General features: G+C 40.9%; 1 protein-coding gene and 1 long non-coding RNA gene across 6 annotated transcripts in view; one reads left to right on the top strand and one right to left on the bottom strand.

The window, feature by feature from the left end:
• Nucleotides 1-15,068, bottom strand: part of ELF2 (E74 like ETS transcription factor 2) — a 35,447-nt gene extending 20,379 nt beyond the window's left edge. The window contains exons 1-3 of one of the 5 annotated variants that reach the window (XM_080591410.1): nt 14,919-15,068; nt 7,811-8,006; nt 6,692-6,857 (exon numbers count right to left, since the gene is read on the bottom strand). In XM_080591410.1, coding sequence (XP_080447536.1) covers nt 6,692-6,857; nt 7,811-7,882 — 238 coding nt within the window. In that variant the 5' untranslated portion in view covers nt 7,883-8,006; nt 14,919-15,068. Of the gene's footprint in view, nt 1-2,129; nt 2,207-6,691; nt 6,858-7,810; nt 8,007-14,144; nt 14,280-14,576; nt 14,830-14,918 lie in introns of those variants that run through there. The other 4 variants (XM_080591411.1, XM_080591412.1, XM_080591414.1 and 1 more) reach the window with 4 other exon arrangements.
• Nucleotides 14,461-19,575, top strand: part of LOC308194883 — a 24,013-nt gene continuing 18,898 nt past the window's right edge. The window contains exons 1-2 of the long non-coding RNA XR_013950981.1: nt 14,461-14,593; nt 15,085-15,656. This is a non-coding gene — a long non-coding RNA (uncharacterized lncRNA). The remainder of the gene's footprint in view (nt 14,594-15,084; nt 15,657-19,575) is intronic.

Raw genomic sequence — 19,575 nt, 5'->3', positions numbered from 1 at the left:
CAGTCAGTGATCCCACGAAGTGAAGAAAACGTATGCTCAGGATCGGGTACTACAGGCAAACAGAAAGGAGTTGTTCAAAATAACAAGGGTCTAAATTCCAGCATGACCACTTGTGAATGCAGAACAAGAAAGACTTGTCTGTCTCAAAAAATACTGAAGTATGGAATTCCTTGCCTTATAATGAAATTCTTTAACTGGAGGGCAGTCTAGCAGTATCACAAATCAGGCGTTTCCACAGCACATTACCTGAGTTTACAAAACCGACAGAATTTGAGATTGGTAACAGACTGGCGTATGAGCTAAGCCACCGTTGAACAACAACTCTGTTCAAGACCTAGCATTTACAATTCCTAAGACTTCTTCTCTGGTAATAACAAACGTCTACTCTGTAAATCCACAGAATCTTTGAGCAGAACCTTCAGCCCCTGTAAATACACATGGCTTTACTGAGATCCTGGAATTTATTAACTACCTTCTCCCTTTTAATATGCAGGCCACCTTTAAAAATTATTACTTTCAAGTTTGTCATCATATTTTTGATCAATAAAGACCACTACCTTGTGCACTCATACCAAGATGGTTTTGGCATGTCAGTGCATTCTAAACGCAAGATACAAACTACAGAATGGTTCAGCTTAGATCAGTATAATGACTCTTCGTAGTAACGTCTGACAATTTCTTATTCCCAGTTGGAACTGGAGTTGGGAGTTTAGAGGGAAGTGCAAATCTGAACATCTAAGGTCTAATTCAATGCCCCGTTCTAGGAAGCCATTCAGTTAGCCTCAACCACAAAAAATATATATAATTATGCCTGAAAAGTGCACGTTAAATTAGGTTTTATAACCAAATACTTAGTCTCACAGTGTTCTTTCAGCACAAATGGAGCACCTAAGAGCAGCAAGGTAGAAACCCAAAACGTACAAAGAACTGTTTACAACAACCAGTCCATTACTGTTACATAAAAATATTATTATCCATAGTGCAGCTGCACCAGCTCTTTCCATTAAGTTCTCAGAAAAGGAATCACCAAAGATGGCACAAAATTCAAGTTGCAGTTGAATTTGGTTTCTGAATTAAGAATGTCACTGAGAACAGATGTACATGGCCCACAGCATAAATGCCCCAAGTGCTCCAAGTAGCACATGCAACTGAAGGGGCATCATATTGTTTCACAGTCATCAGCATCTACCTAGCAAAAATGCAATGGATTTCATGGCAGGGAGAACTCACACCAGTGTAGTAGCAACATGGTGTAAAAATGGTGTAAAATTAACTCACATTCTTAGTCCACAAATGTGTTTGAGACATCAGATTTTTGGCCAAGAGCAAGTACTCCATCTTCACTCAAAGCTTTATCTTTTTTTTCCTTTTATCTAGCAAATGGGCTTCATCTTAGCTCTTTGATGAAGATGGTTCCAGCTTAAGCTGAGAGTTTAATCAAGTTCACAGAACATCCAAACTCTGGTTTCTAGTCAGCACAGGCAAACTGTTCTCTGCTTTTAAGAATTCTTATCAAGCTGTCAGAGTAAGGAAACAAGTTCAATCAATAGGATATGTCAGCACTACTGAAACGTATGCTGGATGTTAACTCATCTTTTCTACCAGGCAGTTGGATCAAGTAATGTACGGACAAAATGAAGGATACGTTGCTTTGTTTATCACCTACATATACGTGCCAAAATCAAACGTAAGATTTTAACCAGCTCTAACGTCAAGTTCTAAGTATATGATATTTAACAACCAACACAAACTTATCTTAGATAAACTTAAGAGTCACAAGCCCACACTCACATAAAAGAAGTCAGAAGAAAACAATTTTAATAATAATGAGAAAAGACATACAGCAGCAGAAACCAGAACAGGTAACAACTAGAGACTTTACGCAGATACACAAAACTAGTTCCCATGCTGATAACAGCGTAATAACCTGAAATTTCCCCTGTAAAAGGAGATTTGCCTTAAAAGTATACATTTCATTAATGCATTTGTTTAAATCAGGGGAGGAGTTAAGCCTAAATTCACTGTTTATTCATCTCCTCCCTCCTTAAGGATGACTACCAATTTACACGATAGCTTCAACTGAAGTTCCTGGTGGAAAAAAAAAATTAAGAGATTATAGACAAACATACCATCATTGTTGTCTTTGTGGCCCAATATTTTTCCATCAGATGGTAATCCTGGAGGGGCTCATTTTCAGATCCCCATATTTTCCTGCAGATCTTCTACCCCCCTGTGGCAATAATATTTTTAGAATTAAAACAGAATTTCAGCTTATACCACAGGAGGAATTCTGATGGAACATCAAATTCAAAAATGCGGGGACACTTAACAAGTCGAATGGTATCTCAACTTCTCAAAAGCAGTTTTGTTTCCTCCTCTTTGATCTTAAGGTTGTGAGAAAAAAAAATCCCAAGCCTATACTTGTCCCTTTGATGATTAACAAAAAGCTAGGGGAGAAAACACTATTGACACAAGAAATTAAATTCACTGAACCAATTAAACCAGGGTATATATTGGCAACATGATGTTGGTGTACTTCTCAGGTGAATAAAGTTTTACTGTACTTACAGCAATATTTGATTAACTCCTGTCTACTGTACAACAAGTTTTGTAAAGAGTAAATAACACTGGTTTTGCAAATTCATCATAAGTGAGAGAATACAGAAGAAAAGTAACACCAGTTTAGGCTTAAAATCAGTATGAAGAGAGTTCAGAAAGTACTAACCAATTTTCACAATGAAGTTCCAGATAACTCTTGGCACTTTTAAATAGCATTATCCTATCACTTACGCACTCATCTAATGCCTCATTTGATTAAAAGTCTAGAAATCAACCATGTGTCAGATCAGCAGATCATAACTGTGGTACCTTCAGCACTGCACATATAGTAAACCCAGAGATTAGGTTATCCCATTAACTAACACGCATCCACATTAGGGGTTCTGTGTCATGACAAATTAACAGAACTACAGAAACTTAATTTCAGAGTGTTTGCTTCTTTAAGGACAGTACCTTATGCTGTTAGGTAAACTGCAAAGATTTTGCTGAATAAACCCAGATTTGAAGGGCTAAATACTATAAGGACAGACAATCTCTCAGGAAATGGAAGCCAAGGAAATTTGGATATTATAAATCAATCATTAAGAAGGATGTATTGTTTATTATACAAACACTTGGACTGTTGCAGTAAACAAAATTTAAAGATTTTTTTTTTAAGGATGTTGACTCCATCCCCAATAATCTAAAGGTATTATGCCTAAGAGTGATATCATACACGTCAGAAAATAAATATTATTTCTAAGGCTTACGCTTCGCCTATAAAACATTTAAAAGGCACTAATTACTTCCATTGAGAATGTCACACGGACACTTGGAAAGATCAAAATTCTCGTATTTCATTTTTCCTAGAAAACTTTTATCAATAATTTTTTCCTGTTCCAAGCAAACAGGCAGCTTTTCTGGAACAGGACTGAAAAATATAACTTGAAACACTAAGTGTTTCTTGTTTCTTAAAAAAAAAAAAAAGGATAAACTTGTCAGATTTTACTTTTATAGTTAATGGATTAATTTTATAGTTAACTGATTAATTATAATTAATTATACTTGACTCATGAATCAAGACAGTAGTGGGAGACAGGCTGGAAGGAGTCTGAAAGGCAAAAAAATATATTCCTCTCAAATTAACTAAAAACATCATTATTTATAGGCATGGTTATCTATAATGATTATATAGCCTAATTGAATCACGATTTCATAAACAGTAAGTTTTTAAAATCCTTTTTAAAAAATACACAAAACTACATTACAGGTCCTGATTCTGCCTTGGATCAGCACTGGCGGTCCTTGCAGTACACAGAGTCTCAAACCCAGTCACAGAGCAGCAAGCCACACACAAACCACTCAATGCACAGTACAAATCATCTCTTCAGTGTCTTAAGTAAATTCTACCACCTCAGGTACCCCATTACGTTTAGCACAAAGGGCACTGATTCATATCTCCAAAGGCTAGAAACGTTGCATTGAACTAAAATTATAGAGGATTAGATTAACTGCAAAGTAGCTCGGGGCTCTTGGAATAAATATTTCATGAAGTTATAAAGCATGTAAATCAGCAGTCATTAGAATTACAAATGGCTTGTTGCAAAAAAAAAAAAATGCCACCTATGGCAAACAGTAGAGATACTGACAACAGTAGAGATACTGACATTAACAAGTATTATGTTAAATGGATAAATGTCATTTCAAATACAGCCAAGAATTCTTTATGATGCCCCACAAGACTGCCTCCATTGGAACAGTCTAATCCAAGCAGTTTTCATCAACAGTAGTTAAAAACTCCATGTGGAACCATTACGCAGTCACATGTAATTGCATCATGACAATTGCACTGGATTGATGTTGTACATACTATACAAATAATAAAGAAAAGTTGGCGTATAGGAAAGGATTACATCTCTCCCCAAAGACCTCTTGGAATCACAAATTGTAATATCTATTACTATTTTTTTTAGATCATTATATTTTAATTTCTCATCTACACTACTAAAAATTGGCTTTTCTGTGCACATTATCTTTCTTTATAATTGTTGTATCAAAAATATTAAAACAAAGCTTTAAACACTTGAATGAACTGCAATATTTTATTGTGCTGTTACACTGAATTTTTATGGACATATTAAAGGTATTCTGACATTTAAAAAATAAATAAATACAATCTGTCTGTAGTCAAGACACATTCCATAACAATCCCAGCCGCAAACTCACCAAATTATTGTGTAAACTGACCCATAAATTTTAAGACTGTACTTTCAAATATCAAGACTTGGAAGCAGTCACGTATTTCCCCAAACAACAGCTTAAAAGAAAAATCCCTACAGAAGAACTATGAGTTTTTAACTGTAATTTCTACCAATTTACTGCAGCCAGAAAGTGATACTTAAAAACATAGAGTTCACTTGCAGTAGCTCTTCATTCTGAGAGCATTGTTCTCCTAGCCATCAATTTATCAAAATCTTACTCACAAGAAGAGGGACACTTGATGTTTAAAAAGCGACACCTCTGAATGCAGAAGCTATCGATGTACAAGCACTTAACAGTTTTCAAATACAAGTTTAATTTATAAAACTCAGCTTCTGGGGAAAAACACCCTCACTTCTCACTTACCTTACCCTTATAAGTTTTATTACCATAGTCAAAAATAATGTTTTAAAAATACACATTTCATATTTTTTCTTTACATTAACTTAACTCATAACAGGCATATTTAATTCAAAACACATTTCAGTAAACTGGAATTGCAAGTATTCTCACGAAACCCGAACCATTAGTTCATTCGTATCTTATAAAGTTGATGCATGTAGTTTTTGATGCAGTGCCATGGGAGATTAACATCCACACTCAGAAAACGTATGAGCAATTTCATCCACTGGTTAGGGAGCAACTTGAACTTAAACCTACCAAGTCTAATGGGAACGCACATACATTTACTGGGCTATGAAGCTAAGCAACTGAGAGGAGAGTCTGTCAGTTTTGTTTTGCCTGCCCGACATCATGAATTCAAACCTCCAGCTCTAAATTAGGCAGCCCAAGGATATGAACGTCAGCTATCCGTGCTCTGCTCAAGCGGTCTCTCCAGTTCAGTATCGAATGCCCAAGAGGACCTGTCCTCCCTTTGTGTGCAGGTCCCTATCCCAGCACTCGTCAGGTCCTTCGCTGAACCATGTCAGCATGCTAAATCAGCAGAAAGTTAACCCAGCAAAAATACCAAACAGTAGAGGGCTTCTCTACTATTTTTTCTTGCAAAATCAGCATACTGAAATGGTTAAAAAGAAGTTCAAGTATAAGCACAAGAAAGCAGGAGGGACCCATGGCAATTGCTGCACAGCAGCAGCCTAACAATTTGATGTCATTAGGCTCCCATAGGAGCACAGCCTTTGTTTCTTCAGACTGTTTAAATAGACTTAGGTCTCCCACAGAAAGAGCAAAGCTCATAAGCATGTGCTTTGGAAAAAAAGGTGCACAACCAGATAGACACATCCCTAAATAGGACAGTCAATTTAACGCCAAAGCTCTATTCCCTTCCTCATTCATAACTTGTTACCTTCCCATATAGCTGAGTTGATTTCAATCCATTAGGCTTTTTGCCCATAAAAGGACAGCCCAACTCCATTCCCTCCAGCCATGCTCTCCTGCCACTAAATCAGCAATGAAACAACTCTCAGAGCAAAAAAGCAGGATAGCAAGGGACAGAGCAGAGAGCTCACGGGGAGGGGGAAAGAGTTGGAAGATAGGGTAAATTGAACAGCGCAGTCTATATTGCCAGCTGCCCTGCAGTTATTTGGCTCAGACGCATTGTAAAACTAAACTCTAACCAGGTTCCTGGCTCAGCTGATTTTTAAGAACTCCATGTTTAGCTGCCCTGCTAAACCCCTGCATAACAAACACATAAATGAAGATTCCCCTCGTCATGAGGGTAGGCAGCATTACAATGCATTACACTAAACCTAGGGTGACATTTTTATCTGACAAGCCCCAATCCTGCTGCCACTGAAGCCAAGTAAAAGTAACTTCATTGGCAACAGATCTGATACCAGGTCAGGATCTCTACTCTGCAGTTAAATACAAAGACACACTCCTCATGGACTTCTAAAAGAAAGAAAATCTAATAGGGGGAAAAAAAAAATAAGTCTACCTGTTTCCACAGTTTCAGTCTCAATTTCTTGTTCCTCTGCTACATCTTGCATCAGATAAGTCTCGTCATCATAAACCAGGACCTGAGCAGCGTAACCCTGTTCTAGTCTGGCACTAGGAACTGGCTCCACAATCACTGCTGGGAATTCAGAGACTGGCTCATTTTCCTATAGAAAGAAAAAAAAAAACTCTAAATACTGCACTGTTGAACTCTAAATCAGTACTTTCCTTTTATGCTCTTACATATTTTATGGAATAATAACAATGTTGAAGGTTTTTAGAAGAAATTTTCTTTTAAATGGAAATATTAAAAAAAAAAAAAAAAAAAGAGCTTATTGTCCACCAGAGGGACATTCCTGAATCTCACTCCTGACTCTGAGCACTTAAGATTTAAAGCATCAGACAACTTTAAGATAACTAAAAAGCTTGCTGTTTTGCAGTAAGACACTCAGCTGTGGGAAGTGTTTCTTCTCTCCCTCCCCCGTGAAACATAATCAAGGCTTTGCCTGTATACTGCAACATACCTACGGCTGACCTCTATCTTATGAACACTCATGTTTTGGATTAAATATATAAGCTATCACAAAAGAACTAGCTACTTCAAAGCCCATATGGCTATCTCTACTTGTTTCAGGATCAAAATGTCTGTTACAGCATACTTAATCTGTTCAAGTGTTGCAGGAGTGGAACTCTGCCAAACAAAATTTACCACAACCTACAGGATAGTAGAATACTTCTTTTTTTAAAAAAAAAAAAAAAAAAAAGCAAAATAGAAGCAAATACACTGTTAGCTAACTTTGAAAATGGTCCTTGTACTGTTTTGCTCGTCTCATCCTACCTCAAGACACATCTGAGATCTTCACTTTAAAGAGATGCTTAGTACAGAATTTCTTTTTGTAAGCTCAGTCCACAGTTGTACCACAGACTTCAAAGCTTACTGCTTCCACTCCCCTGCAATAATATGTCGAATAAGAGATCCCTGAAAAATTGTCTGCTCTATAACACCCCATACAACAATCTCTGGTCCATTTCACGCACAAGTTCACAGTAAATTTTTCTTTCAAATTGAGATAAAAGGTATAAAGTGTGTTAGTAAATAAGTTCTGTTTATTTTTCTAACCTCCTCTTTTTTTATTCCATTGCTGTCGAACTCCAGGCCGGGGCCTCCAGTGTCAATCACAGCCGATGTCATGGTGCATCCCCTGAAGAGGCTTTGAGAGCTGCTATCTATCCCGAAGACTGTAATGCTGATAGGCTGAGGTTATCAAAGGCTTAAATTCACAATCCACTTCTGTTAAACAGCTAGGAACAGGTGGCTGAAACACAAAATAGTTTTAAGTTATTTGCACAGTTTACACTCAAAAGACTTTCAACATTTAGAAAAGTTATTGCCTGATGCATCTCTACATCAAGAGAGGGCTCAGTGAACACAACAGAGAAAGATGGTGCTGACCTTGGTAAAGTTAACACTGAATATTGTCATACAACACAAGGTTCAGATTAACTTTTAATAATACGATAATAAATTTCATTTTGGTTCTTTTCAATTTGTTGAATTTCATACATTAATTTGAAAAACAAATAATAGACTTAGATACTTTCAATCAGCCAAAATAACGATAGATTTCTTACTGAGGTCAAACAGCAACAAACTCTGAGATACACGTTTGAGTTAGTATGGTTTTTATACAGCAACTGTTTCCCTATTAAGTCAGGAAATATTTTTCAAATCACATTTTCTCTTTTATTCTATTGGTTCCATAGTCATTTCATAAACCTGTAGTTCCATTAAATTTCATCAACTTTTCAAACATATTGCCTTTCTACAGCAATTCACATATAATATACATCCCACTAATACACACCTAATTTCTAACCTACAGTTTTATTTGAAATAAAAAGCATTGTAGCAGTTCCACTTCTTTCTTTTTCTACAGAGGAAATTGTTATGATTTAAAAAAAAAAAAAGTTTCACAGCATAACACTTTAAGTCAAGTAAACTGTGGACTCCTTTAGCTTATAAAGATACACAACCTCCATCTTTGTGAATTTCTTCATACTAGACTAACCGCAGAGCTTTGTTTCTAAACAACTGCTATTTATTTATTCTGTATAAATCTTATCGTTCATATCCTGTCTTTCCAAGAGACAAATAACCTGTGTTCATAAACCCTGGGCAGTGAAGAGCAGTTTACTACTTCAAGATGCAAACTAAGAGGCTCGGCTTCTTGGTTGTACAACAGAAAGCGCATACTCCACGTGAGACATAAGAAGCCAATCTGATACCAATTACCCTTGCAAGTAACTCCACGGAGATCAATGCATTGTAACAGAAGTCAGAAACCCATGATTTTTAATAAAATCCACCTTTTTAGAAAGCTAACACAGTCAAAGAGGTCTAGAAGGGAAAAAAATGCATCTTCCAACACACATAACGATGAAGAAAGAACTTTATAATTAATATTGTAATGGGTAAACTCAATAATCCTGCTTCTCAACAGCAGGCATCCAGCTTCAACTGAATTAATCTTGCCTATACAGTGAAGTGCTAGCTCAGATTCACGCAGAGCAACAGGAGAATCTTCATGGACACAACAGCTTAGGTATGCTAGCAAAAATTACTGTTACTGTTCTCCCCAGCTGGATGTCAACTAAGAAATAAAGTTGAGAAAACAATATTATGCAAAAGATGTTTGAAAAGCTTCATTTATCAAAGTATTGAGAATCCTTCAGCACGCCACAAAAAGGGGTTCAGAAAGGCATCGTTTCTGTTATCAAATCAACTCTGCATAACAAGTCAGTAGCCAAGAAGAATAAATTCTGACGGCAGCTTTCTAGGCAACTGATCCTCATGTCTTGGAAATCAAAACTGAATAAAAGGACACCATCTTAAGTTGTTATTATTGCAGCAGCAGAGTAAGCACAAGACATATTCTGAAGTAAAGGAAAAAATACATGCCGTTTAGAAAAAATCAAGGTGCTTTTGCTTATGTAGGCACTCAACTTGAGAAGAAAAAGCTTGATTCATGCCTAAAAATACTTCACTTGCATGAAAAACCAACACAGTATTACTTTCTTTTTCAAGGAAAGACTAATAATCAAAAAGCAATTCTAGCCTTACTAACGAAACAGTGGAAAATAAAGCAAAGACCTCCTCCCCTCCCCACATACGATTCAAACTGCAAAGCCTTCAGAAAGCATCCTCAAAGCCATATGCACCTGTCACCCTCCAGGCTTGCAGCACAAAAAGCCTGCTCCTTACCTGCCTACCAATTCCCACATTTCAAAAGCCATTAAATTCAGAAATACGCAGAGTGGAAAAACAGCTGTATATGAATACACCAAAATAACCAAACCAAAGAAAAAAAAAAAAACACTTTCCTTGGAAACGGACTTTTTTATTTTAGTTTTCCATGTAGATCCACATTAAAAACACTGCCAAGCACAACCATAACCCAAAAGAGGAGTCCAAAGAATGGAAAATTTATTTTAATTTATTTTAATCCAATCAATTTCAAACACTGGCATTATTCCTGCAACTCAGACTTGTGTCCACGCAAGAACATACGAGTGCTACAGGTACCACTTCTACACTGTTTAAGCATGACACAAAGCTAAATTGGTTCCCGTGCAGTGCGTTAATACAAATAAACGCTCGCATACTAGACCGTGCGTACTGCACATTCATATTGAATCTCCTATAATCCCACACAGGTGGCCAAACAGCTGCCAGATCGCAGCAATTGAAAACACTTCATATGGTATACTAGATCAGATTATGTCCAAAAAAAAAAAAAACAAACCAACCCACCCTGCTATTTCTCTGTCTCCTAGGTTACAAGAAGTTTTGATGACTTCTGCACTGATTTATCTCTCCAGGAATAACCAATTACCTGCAGAAGTGAAGTTAGAGCAGTGCAGGAACACAGATGCTCCTACAGAATCCTCATTTTCCAGTTACAGCAAAATTCCTAATGAATGAAAACCTTACAGAGAAAAATATACAGGGGGATGACTAGGATGCTCCATCTCTGCGTTCATTGAAGGGGTGGTATCTTCAGACGGATGGCACGGAACCGTCCACACAAGGAATATACAAAAGGCCCAGAGTCTTTAAAGATCGGGATTTGAATTTTATATTAAGACTCCTCCTATCCAGCAAACTTTTCAAAAACCTGACGGGGTGGAAAAATAAAAGCCCACCACGCAGCAAGTGGGAAGTCAACAGCTGCAGCTCAGCGTGGTTTAGCAGCTGTAAGCTGGAACAAGACACAGACTGCTAGGTGTGTGGACGTCTGGTTCGTGCAGATGCATCCCTTTCTGAACGAAGCAGCCAGGTGTAGGCCCACTCTGTCTTCACTACGCACTGTGTTCCCGTGGAACCCTTTCCACGTCACTCGTGACTTTCAGAATACCAGATCTATTCCTCTCTTCTCCCTAGCAAGAGGCACCTAATTCAACCTCTGTAAAAGGGAAAGACTGCCTAGACACTTCCAAAAATCGCTTCCAAAATCCACGTTTTCCAAGCCTAAGGGAGACCAAAAGGCCAAAAAACAACAAGACTGATTCTTTGAGTAAGAGTTGATCCAGGTCTTCAAGAAAACAATGATACAATCAGCCAGCACAGAAGCTGGATCAAAGCATGACTATTTTTGAGTTACAGAAGAACATGCAGAAAGCTTAAAAAGCACTACATTTCGTTCACTTCTGGATGGGTGCTCACACCAAAGCAAAACATGGAATTACATCAGAGGGGAAAAAAAAGGGAAAAAAACAAACTCTAAAATTTCCAAAATAGCTGACCAAATCATTTCACTACAGACCTGACATCCAACTTCTGTTCTTCCTAGTCACTGGAAACTGCAGAGACAAACTAGTTCTGAATCACTTGGAATACCCCTTATAACAGGGAAAACAGCTTTGCTGCACAATCCCCGAGTATTTTTATGCATATCTTGCAGAACAGAAATAAACCTAGGTGCTCCCCCCCCCCCAAAAAAAAAAAAAAATCAGAATCTCAAAGCTACCTTCCTTACCTCAACAGCAAGAAGCTTCTGTTCACCACTACAAAAGACACAGAATATTGGTCTTCACAGGCTGCGCTTTTCATAAAGGCTACGAAATTTCCAAGCAGCTTATTCCCATGATTAGGACTATACTTAGAACATCTACATTATGTACCCAAGCATCTGCCTACAAGAAATCCAAACATTCCTATTATGTTTTGGGTAACTACCAGAGAAGGGTAAAAACACCGCACATCGCAACGTAAACGAGTGTGTAGCAGTCATACAAAACACCAAATTTTAACTCAGTCCCTCAGTGTGCAACCACTATCAAGTTAACAGAGAAGCAAACAAGCAGCTTAACAGAACTAAAAAAATAACAGTTGCAAAATGGTATGAAAGGGATGGCACCTCTCCTGTGCCAGACTCAACAAGAAGCTATTTAGGACTGGGTTCAAGACTATCTGTGTAAGACTGCAAATAGTTTTAGTATAGTTTTATTTAAATTATATGCAAACAAACAAAAAAGTCTATGCTTGAAAAAAAAGATGCACACGCTTGTACCCACACAAGAAAACAAGAAAAACGTCCAGAAGACTGGGCAGTAGTGATCAGAGGCAGCTGCTCCCACAGCAGTCAGAAGAAACATAAGAGCGCTTGGAACAATGTCCCCCTTTTATTCAGCTGGCATCCAAAATCCTGAGGACGGATTTATGCAGATACCTACACGGATCCAACCGCAAGAGCAGGGCTGCAGCCAGCAGTAGCATCACATACAGCTTTTTTCAAGAAAGCCTTTCCTTAGTTTGATCAAACCAGTTAAAGAAGTCAGCTTGAAAATGAAATAAGTTATACGCACAGAAACACACCGGCCAAGATCACTGCTGAACCCCCTAAACTGCAACAAGGCTCCACAGGGGCACAAAGGTGGTCTTTCATAGGCAGCACCTCACACATACCAAGGAACTGTCACCACCACTCTGATACTACAAAGCAAAGAACACTGGAAAAAAAAAAAAAACAAAAGTTTGGCCAACTCAAAGTTCTTTTTAAGACATTTTCCCAGACAACTTCACAGCTCTGGCTGACTGATTTACACTGGCATCTGCAAGCGAAACTGTGAGTTAACTTTATTTTCTTGAAACACAGAACAAGTCTAAAAACTAAAAAGGACAAGTTAGTGCAAAAGCTGACGGAGAAAAAAAAATCAAAGAGAATCACAGGGTCCGCTCAAAAAGATGACACAGGGAAGCCTCTGCATCCCCAGCTTCAGGAGAACAAAACAGACAACCATGCAATTTATAGCAGCTTAGAAATCACTCCGAAAGTTACAGAAAGAGAAATCAAAATAAGGAGTGGTCAAAGCATAGTTCAAAAAGTACGGCTGCAAAAAGTGGCCACAACATACTTCAGAGCACCAGGAGCATCCATCCAACAAGGCAGCAAGTCTGTTGCTGAACGCGCAGGAATTGTTACGTCGGATCGAATTAACGGTGTACCCAATCCAGCAAGAAACTCAAGGAACTACTTCCACATATATTTAACCAGAAAATCTGACCATCCACAGTTTGTTCTGAAACCTCAATCAATAGCGAAAGCTGATGAGCCCCAAGAGCTTACAATCACTTAAAAACTATTAACGTTCTGCAGAAAGCTTTCTGACTTCAGCACTCTTCTTCTGGCCCTTCCCGTATTTTATCCTATTAGCAGGCTCTCTTCCCACTGCTCTCTATTTAAAGATTCCCTGAAACCTTCCTTTCCCTCTGACAGAAGACTCACTCGCATGCCCACCCCTACTCCCTACCAGCACTTCTCTTTCCTCCATGTCAATTGTCGGTCCTTAACATCCATTGCCACTCCCCCACAGCCCAGAGCAGGGAACAATTATTCATCGCTTTACATAATAAAAGAGCAGAGACAGATGAAAAAAAAAAAAAAAAAAGGATGCAGGTTTAAAACAAACAAACAAAGGAAGCAGTGCACACCAAATATGTGGTTCATTTTCAAAGGATGTTCTAGAGAACAAAGGAGTCAGAATTTCAAGTTAGCTTTACGGAGATAAAGCCCTTCAATGCCTTAACCGATTACTGGAAACAAAGATGCACAGCCTGAAGTTTAGAGACTTTCTGAATCTGCTGTTACTGAAACCTCAGAGATTAAAAGTGCATGCCACTGAGGCCATCATACAAAAAACACATCACCCTGTTCCCGGCACCTTTCCTGAAGTAAGCGATGCTGCCAGAGAGGGAGCGAGGAGAGAGGGAAGAACCTGGGAGCAGCCCCATCACGCGCAGATCCGCAGCCTTGTATTTAACCTCCCTAATACCTCGGAAACAAAGTTTTGCTGTGAGCATTACAGACTCAGCTCTCTCTCTTCAGCAGTACTCAACAGAACGGGCAGCTTTATCAAATCCCCCCTCGGACGACAATACAGAGGTTTCAACGTACTCTCGGATACTTCCGCGAAGCGATGCGGAATTGCTACGCTCCCCGAGCCTTCTCCAAAGCGCCAGCGCTCGCACCGCTTCACTTCAAAGCCGCGGCACAGGCGGTACACACACGGCCCCCATCCCTCCCCCTTCAGGCCGCAGACGCCCGTGCCGGGCTGCCGCCCCGCCGCCTGTGCCCTCACCCCGCCGGGCTCCGTGTGCCCGGCCGCTCCGCGCCTCACGCCGCCGGGCAGCGGGCCGAGCCTGCCGCACGCAGCGCGACGGGTGACAAAGCGCCGGGCAGCCCCACGACGGAGCCGCGACAGGGGTGAGTCGCTGCTGGGGAGCAACGCGGCGCTGAAGCGCTGCCAGGAGAGCTTCGCTCCCCGGCGGATGGGGGACGCCGTCTCCCGGCTGACAGCTGGAAGCCCCGGCAGATCGCGAAGCTAACCGGTTGAAGGAGCAGCCGTAGGAGGCGCGAGGGCGGCGGGCGGGCGGCAGGCGAGGCGCAGGAGGAACGAGGGCGGCGGGGACACCCCCGGCGGGGCCGAGCTGCCGCGGCGCGGGGAGGCCGGGGCTGCCATCTTCCCCCCGCCGCCGCGGGTAAACAAGGCGCCGGGCACGGCTCGCCACGGCCCGGCCAGGCCGCGGTGGCGCTGACAGCCGCCGGGAACCGAAAGCGCGGCGGGGCCGGGGGGAGGGGGGGCAGAACGGGGCACGGAGCCCTCCCACCCCGCGCCCCCCCCTCACGCGGAGCCGCCTGACAGCGCCCGCCCGCCCGCCCGGCTCTTACCGTGCCCGCAGGCCGCCTCCGCGCCCCGGCCCGGCCGGCAGCAGGCGGCGGTGGGCGCCGCCCGGGCAGAGCCGCCAGGGGCGGGGCGGGGCGGCTGCAGCGGCCAAACCTGCCCGGCACGGCACGGCCCGGCCCCCCCGCCGCCTCTGCACATGCTCGCGGGGAGCCGCGGCCATGCGCCGCGCCTGCGCAACCGCCCGCCGCGGCCGTTGGGGCGGGTGGGGCGCGAGGCGCCGCTGAGGGAGCGGGCGTTGGGGCGGGTGCCCCTCAGCGCTGGCGGTACCCGGGCTGGTCCCGTGGCGGGGCGTCGCGTTCTCACCGCGGGGAGAAAAGGGGAAAAAACACAGCGCTCTGCCGGGGAGACGAAGGTTGCAAAGCCAGGTGCTCGGAAAGAGCTCGGCAGCCTGAGGGTTTTCTGTATAAACTGGACACTGTAAGAGTCTGACATACCCCTCAGAGAAACACTGTGAGCAGCAGGACACAGATAAAGCACAATCATACAGACGTGCTCACCTTCACCAACGTGCAAAAGCGCTTCTCTGACAGTTTCCATCTGACCACCCGTGGCAAATGCGCACCTGGCACTCCTCTTCACCTCCTCCTCCAACCAAGGCTGATTCCCAGCCCTCAGCTTCCACTTGTACCACCTGTACAGGTCTGGCTCCTGTTCCTCATGCACCTGAACTGGATATTTCTTCCCTCCATGTCTTCACAGCACCATCATCCTTTCCTAGGAAGGTAAGCTCTTTCAGCTGTCATCCAGCCCTACAACCTGACTGGCCCTACTAGATTACATTTTACCTCACAGTTTTTCAAGGTATAAATATTTGGGCACAAACATCACCCTCACAATAAAGGTGGCCCTTAAACGTCAGGTATGTGCCCTGAAGCATGGAAGCGTTGGAGATTCTTACATTCCAAAAGGTGTTAGGCAATATTAATAACACATTAATAATGCAGCCTCTTGTGGAAGTCGTAAACTTAAACAGTCACTTTGTAATAGAGCATACATAATAGCAAAATTTAGGTCTTACCGCAAATTGAGCCTGCTAGATGTTTAATAAAGCAGGCACTTGGATGTTGGGAAATACATAATTTATTATTACTTTATGTTGCTGAATTTTGGTATGTCTTAACATTCATTAACAATATCTTGATCTCAATGTTTCTGCTAGAAATTACAGAAGAGCATTCAATGTTTGCATGTCAGGAATGTAATTATGTTTTAAAGTATAGGCATGTAAGTTTCTGACAGGAATGTAAAGGTAAAGTCTCATAGTAGATGATGGACATTCACATCTTATGGGGCTTGGAATTAGATCAGAGATGGTAGCTGACAAAATAAATTAAGGCTACTTAGGGCAAAGAAAAGTGCATGTCAAGAAAAAGGTAGGATATAGGAAGGAAAAGGTTAGGAAGTCTCCCTGACAGAAGTAGCCTTGCCATAGGCTGGGACTAAGTCTAGCTGAATTCTAGCTGTCAGTGTGACTTCTTTTGCAACCTGTCAGAACCAAGTTCTGTCAGCTTCACCTCTGTGCTTAATTAGTCCTGACTTGACATACTCCTTTAGTTATTTTTCTTCTTTCCATAAGTTCAAGTTAAAATTCAGAAAAAGAAGGAAACCTCTTAACCACGATCCTCTTTAAGGAGAGCAAACAGCTTCCTTCAAAACATAGGCCCACTGCCAACCAAACAAAGCTAAGGCTTCTCTGTACATCTCAGTAGTTCCTTCATGGAATGACCGGGCATGAGTTCCAAACTTAGGGGTGCTGTGAAGATAGACATTAAGTGATCTCTTCTGTAACACCAATGTTTATTTTCCTGCTATATGGTCCATGCAGTCCTCTGGTTTATTCGGTTTTACTCCACTCTCAGCTTGGGTGCCAAGGTATAAGCATTTTTGCATCCCTGATCTGGTTATTTATGTGACTCCCCACTTCTCACTTTTTCTCCTAACGAGCTGAGCTGCGCAGCCGTTTTCACTGGAAGCTCAGCGGCACCTCTCTGGGAGGCAGCTGTGGCAAGCACACTCTGACTACAGACACCTGTGCTTCTCTACAGAAAAAAACAGCACTGTTTTGAAATCACCACAATGGCATCTTTTCTTTTTTTCTTTTTTCTTTTTTTTAAATGAAATCAGATTAACTCTTCATATGCAAAGTTGTATTTCTCTTAAGAACAGCTCTTTTCATTTTACTTTAACCTAGTTGGAAAGCTAAGCTGAAAACTATTAAAACTTCAAACTGAAGAAAAAGCAGGGCCATTAAGGGGTTTGGTCGATTGGATGGTTGGATAATTTTTGAAATTACATAATTGATGCAGCTATAAAAAAAAGATCACCCCATCACCCGCTTGTGAAGTAGACTTGCAAACAATTCAAAACCGCTGCTGCAGGGATACTGCTGTGCGATAACGTAGGGTCAGCACTTCAACAGATGCTGCTCTGTCCCTTTTATAGAAAGCTGTGCTCCACGTTGTTTTTTAAAACATTGGTCCTCAAAAGTCTGTAGCCTAATTCTATATGCCGACCTTACTGCCCTCAGTCATTCAGTTGAAAGGGGAAAGTTATACTGATTCAGACCCAGAAGTATGACCCAGAAGAAATGGCCAAGAAATGACCCAGAAGAAACGAGGGAGTTAAGGTCCCACAACCCTTCTGTCAGACAGTTTACTCTGTAAATCATTATTAATAAAGTAGCAGTAATTCTACGGGTGTAATTAGGTTTTATTTTTCCTCTTCCTAGGATAAATTTTCAGGACATATAAACTATTTTGTGAAAAATCCAGAGAGCACAACAATAAAAACTATTGATCATTTCTAAAACAGAAATTAGAAGGTCTCAGTTTTCTTGATTTTTGCGTTTTTGTTGTTGTTTTCAACATGAACTTTCAGTAGAATCTATATTGTATTTATAGCCTTAGAAAAGCATATTGTTCTTTCTGTCCAGTTTTCCAACATCACTAAGATAAGCTATGATTTCAGCTATAAAAAAAAAAAAGCTTTGATGCCTAGCTATCTTTGTATCTGTCCATCTGTCATTCCTTCCCCTTTGACATCACTTGCAAATTTGAGGTCCATTTTATAAAAGGATAGAAATCTCAAAGGTAAGTTCTTTTAAGTTTCTGGAATGCAAGCAGCTGAGCAGAGGAGGCCTCCAGCAGCATGCGTCCCCTCCGGAGGAAGCAGCTATTGTTTGCGCTGACCCACAGCAGCCAACTGATGTGTTGACACAAGTATGGCTGTTTACCAGCTACAGCAATGCTATTTCTTAGCTGACTTCCTGTCTCCACCACAAGAAGGAAAGTTTTTGAGGTATTTGGGTACATAGTGGAATACTGGTGGCTTTATGGGATTAGAAGACGTGAGGAAGGCCTGATGGCACAGTAAAAGGGTCGCACAGACCACAGAGGCTACAGCAATCACTTCACGATTTTGAAGAATTTGAGTGGTCTTGCTTTTATTTAAGATCCTACCAGACAATTATAGGAAGAAAAAAACAGAACAAAACAATTATTACTTTACTATTACTTTATTATTTTATTACTAGCTGAGAGATCAGAGTCTATTGCTGGTGGAAAACAAAAAAAAGATCAGAATGGTAAGAAGCAGGGATAGAGTCGGTATGGTATCATCTCTCTTAGTTCTTGTCCCCCAGTGCAGAGAAGAAAAATAAGTCAGGAGACCAGTTCCCAATCTATCCTGACAGTCAGCTTTTTCTTTTTTTTACCCCTCAGTGAAACAAGTTAGAGGGATCTGAAATAGGGAAGGCTATTTTGACAGGATACTGGTAGCTGGAGCAGATCTTTAATACCAGTCCCTGTCAAATGCAAGTAGTAGCACAGAAATGTTGAGCCTAGGAAGGGCCACTGAATATCTACATCTGACAAAGCAACAAACATTTCCCCCAGGCCTATAACTTTGTACAAAAAGTGTAAAAACGTCAGAGAAAAAGAACTAGAGGATGGTACCCATGAGACGCACAGTATGTTCATTTAGACATACAAGAAAACAGAATTCTCACAAAGGGCCCTTCTGAAACAGGAAAGCCCTTTGGAAACTGATGTTTTGCAAAAAAGAATTGATTTTTAAAACAACTTATGTAATTCATCTAGTTTGTTTTCAACTGTTTTTCTTTAAAGAAAAGAATGTTCTCAAAGATAACTTTGTCTTTCATGGCATACTATTTCAACTTTGGAAAGTACTTTTCATTTATGAACATCTAAGCTTTGCAATTAGGAAGTGTCTTCATGTGGATAGTGCCTGAGTGAGGGTATCTCAGAATTAGTACCTCAGACAAGACTGAGAAGAGAGATGCTGAAGGCAGACAGGAGGAGGAAGGGACAACTCAAATCATTAAGGTTTTTCTTATTAACAGGTTTACGTAATGACTTCAAGTGCTTCAGAGTACTTCTGTGTTTATAACCAGGGTCAAATACTTTGTGTAAGCTCCTTCTACTTCTGATACTTGCAGATAAGCAAAAAGGGGCAAGACCACAGTGATTTTGATTTTATACAACTCCATTAATCATTTAAATGGAAACAAAGACATTCACATCCAGCCTCATTGTACGCCCATTGGCAAGAGCTGTCAACCCTTGAACAGTTACTCCAGGTTTGGCTTCTCTCTTGCTCTAACAGCCTCAGCACCACATAATT

This window comes from Anser brachyrhynchus (assembly GCF_964034855.1).
Source record: "Anser brachyrhynchus genome assembly, chromosome: 4".
Lineage (NCBI taxonomy): Eukaryota > Metazoa > Chordata > Aves > Anseriformes > Anatidae > Anser > Anser brachyrhynchus.
Note: the sequence above shows the minus strand (reverse complement) of the source record. Positions and strands in the feature narration are given on the sequence as shown.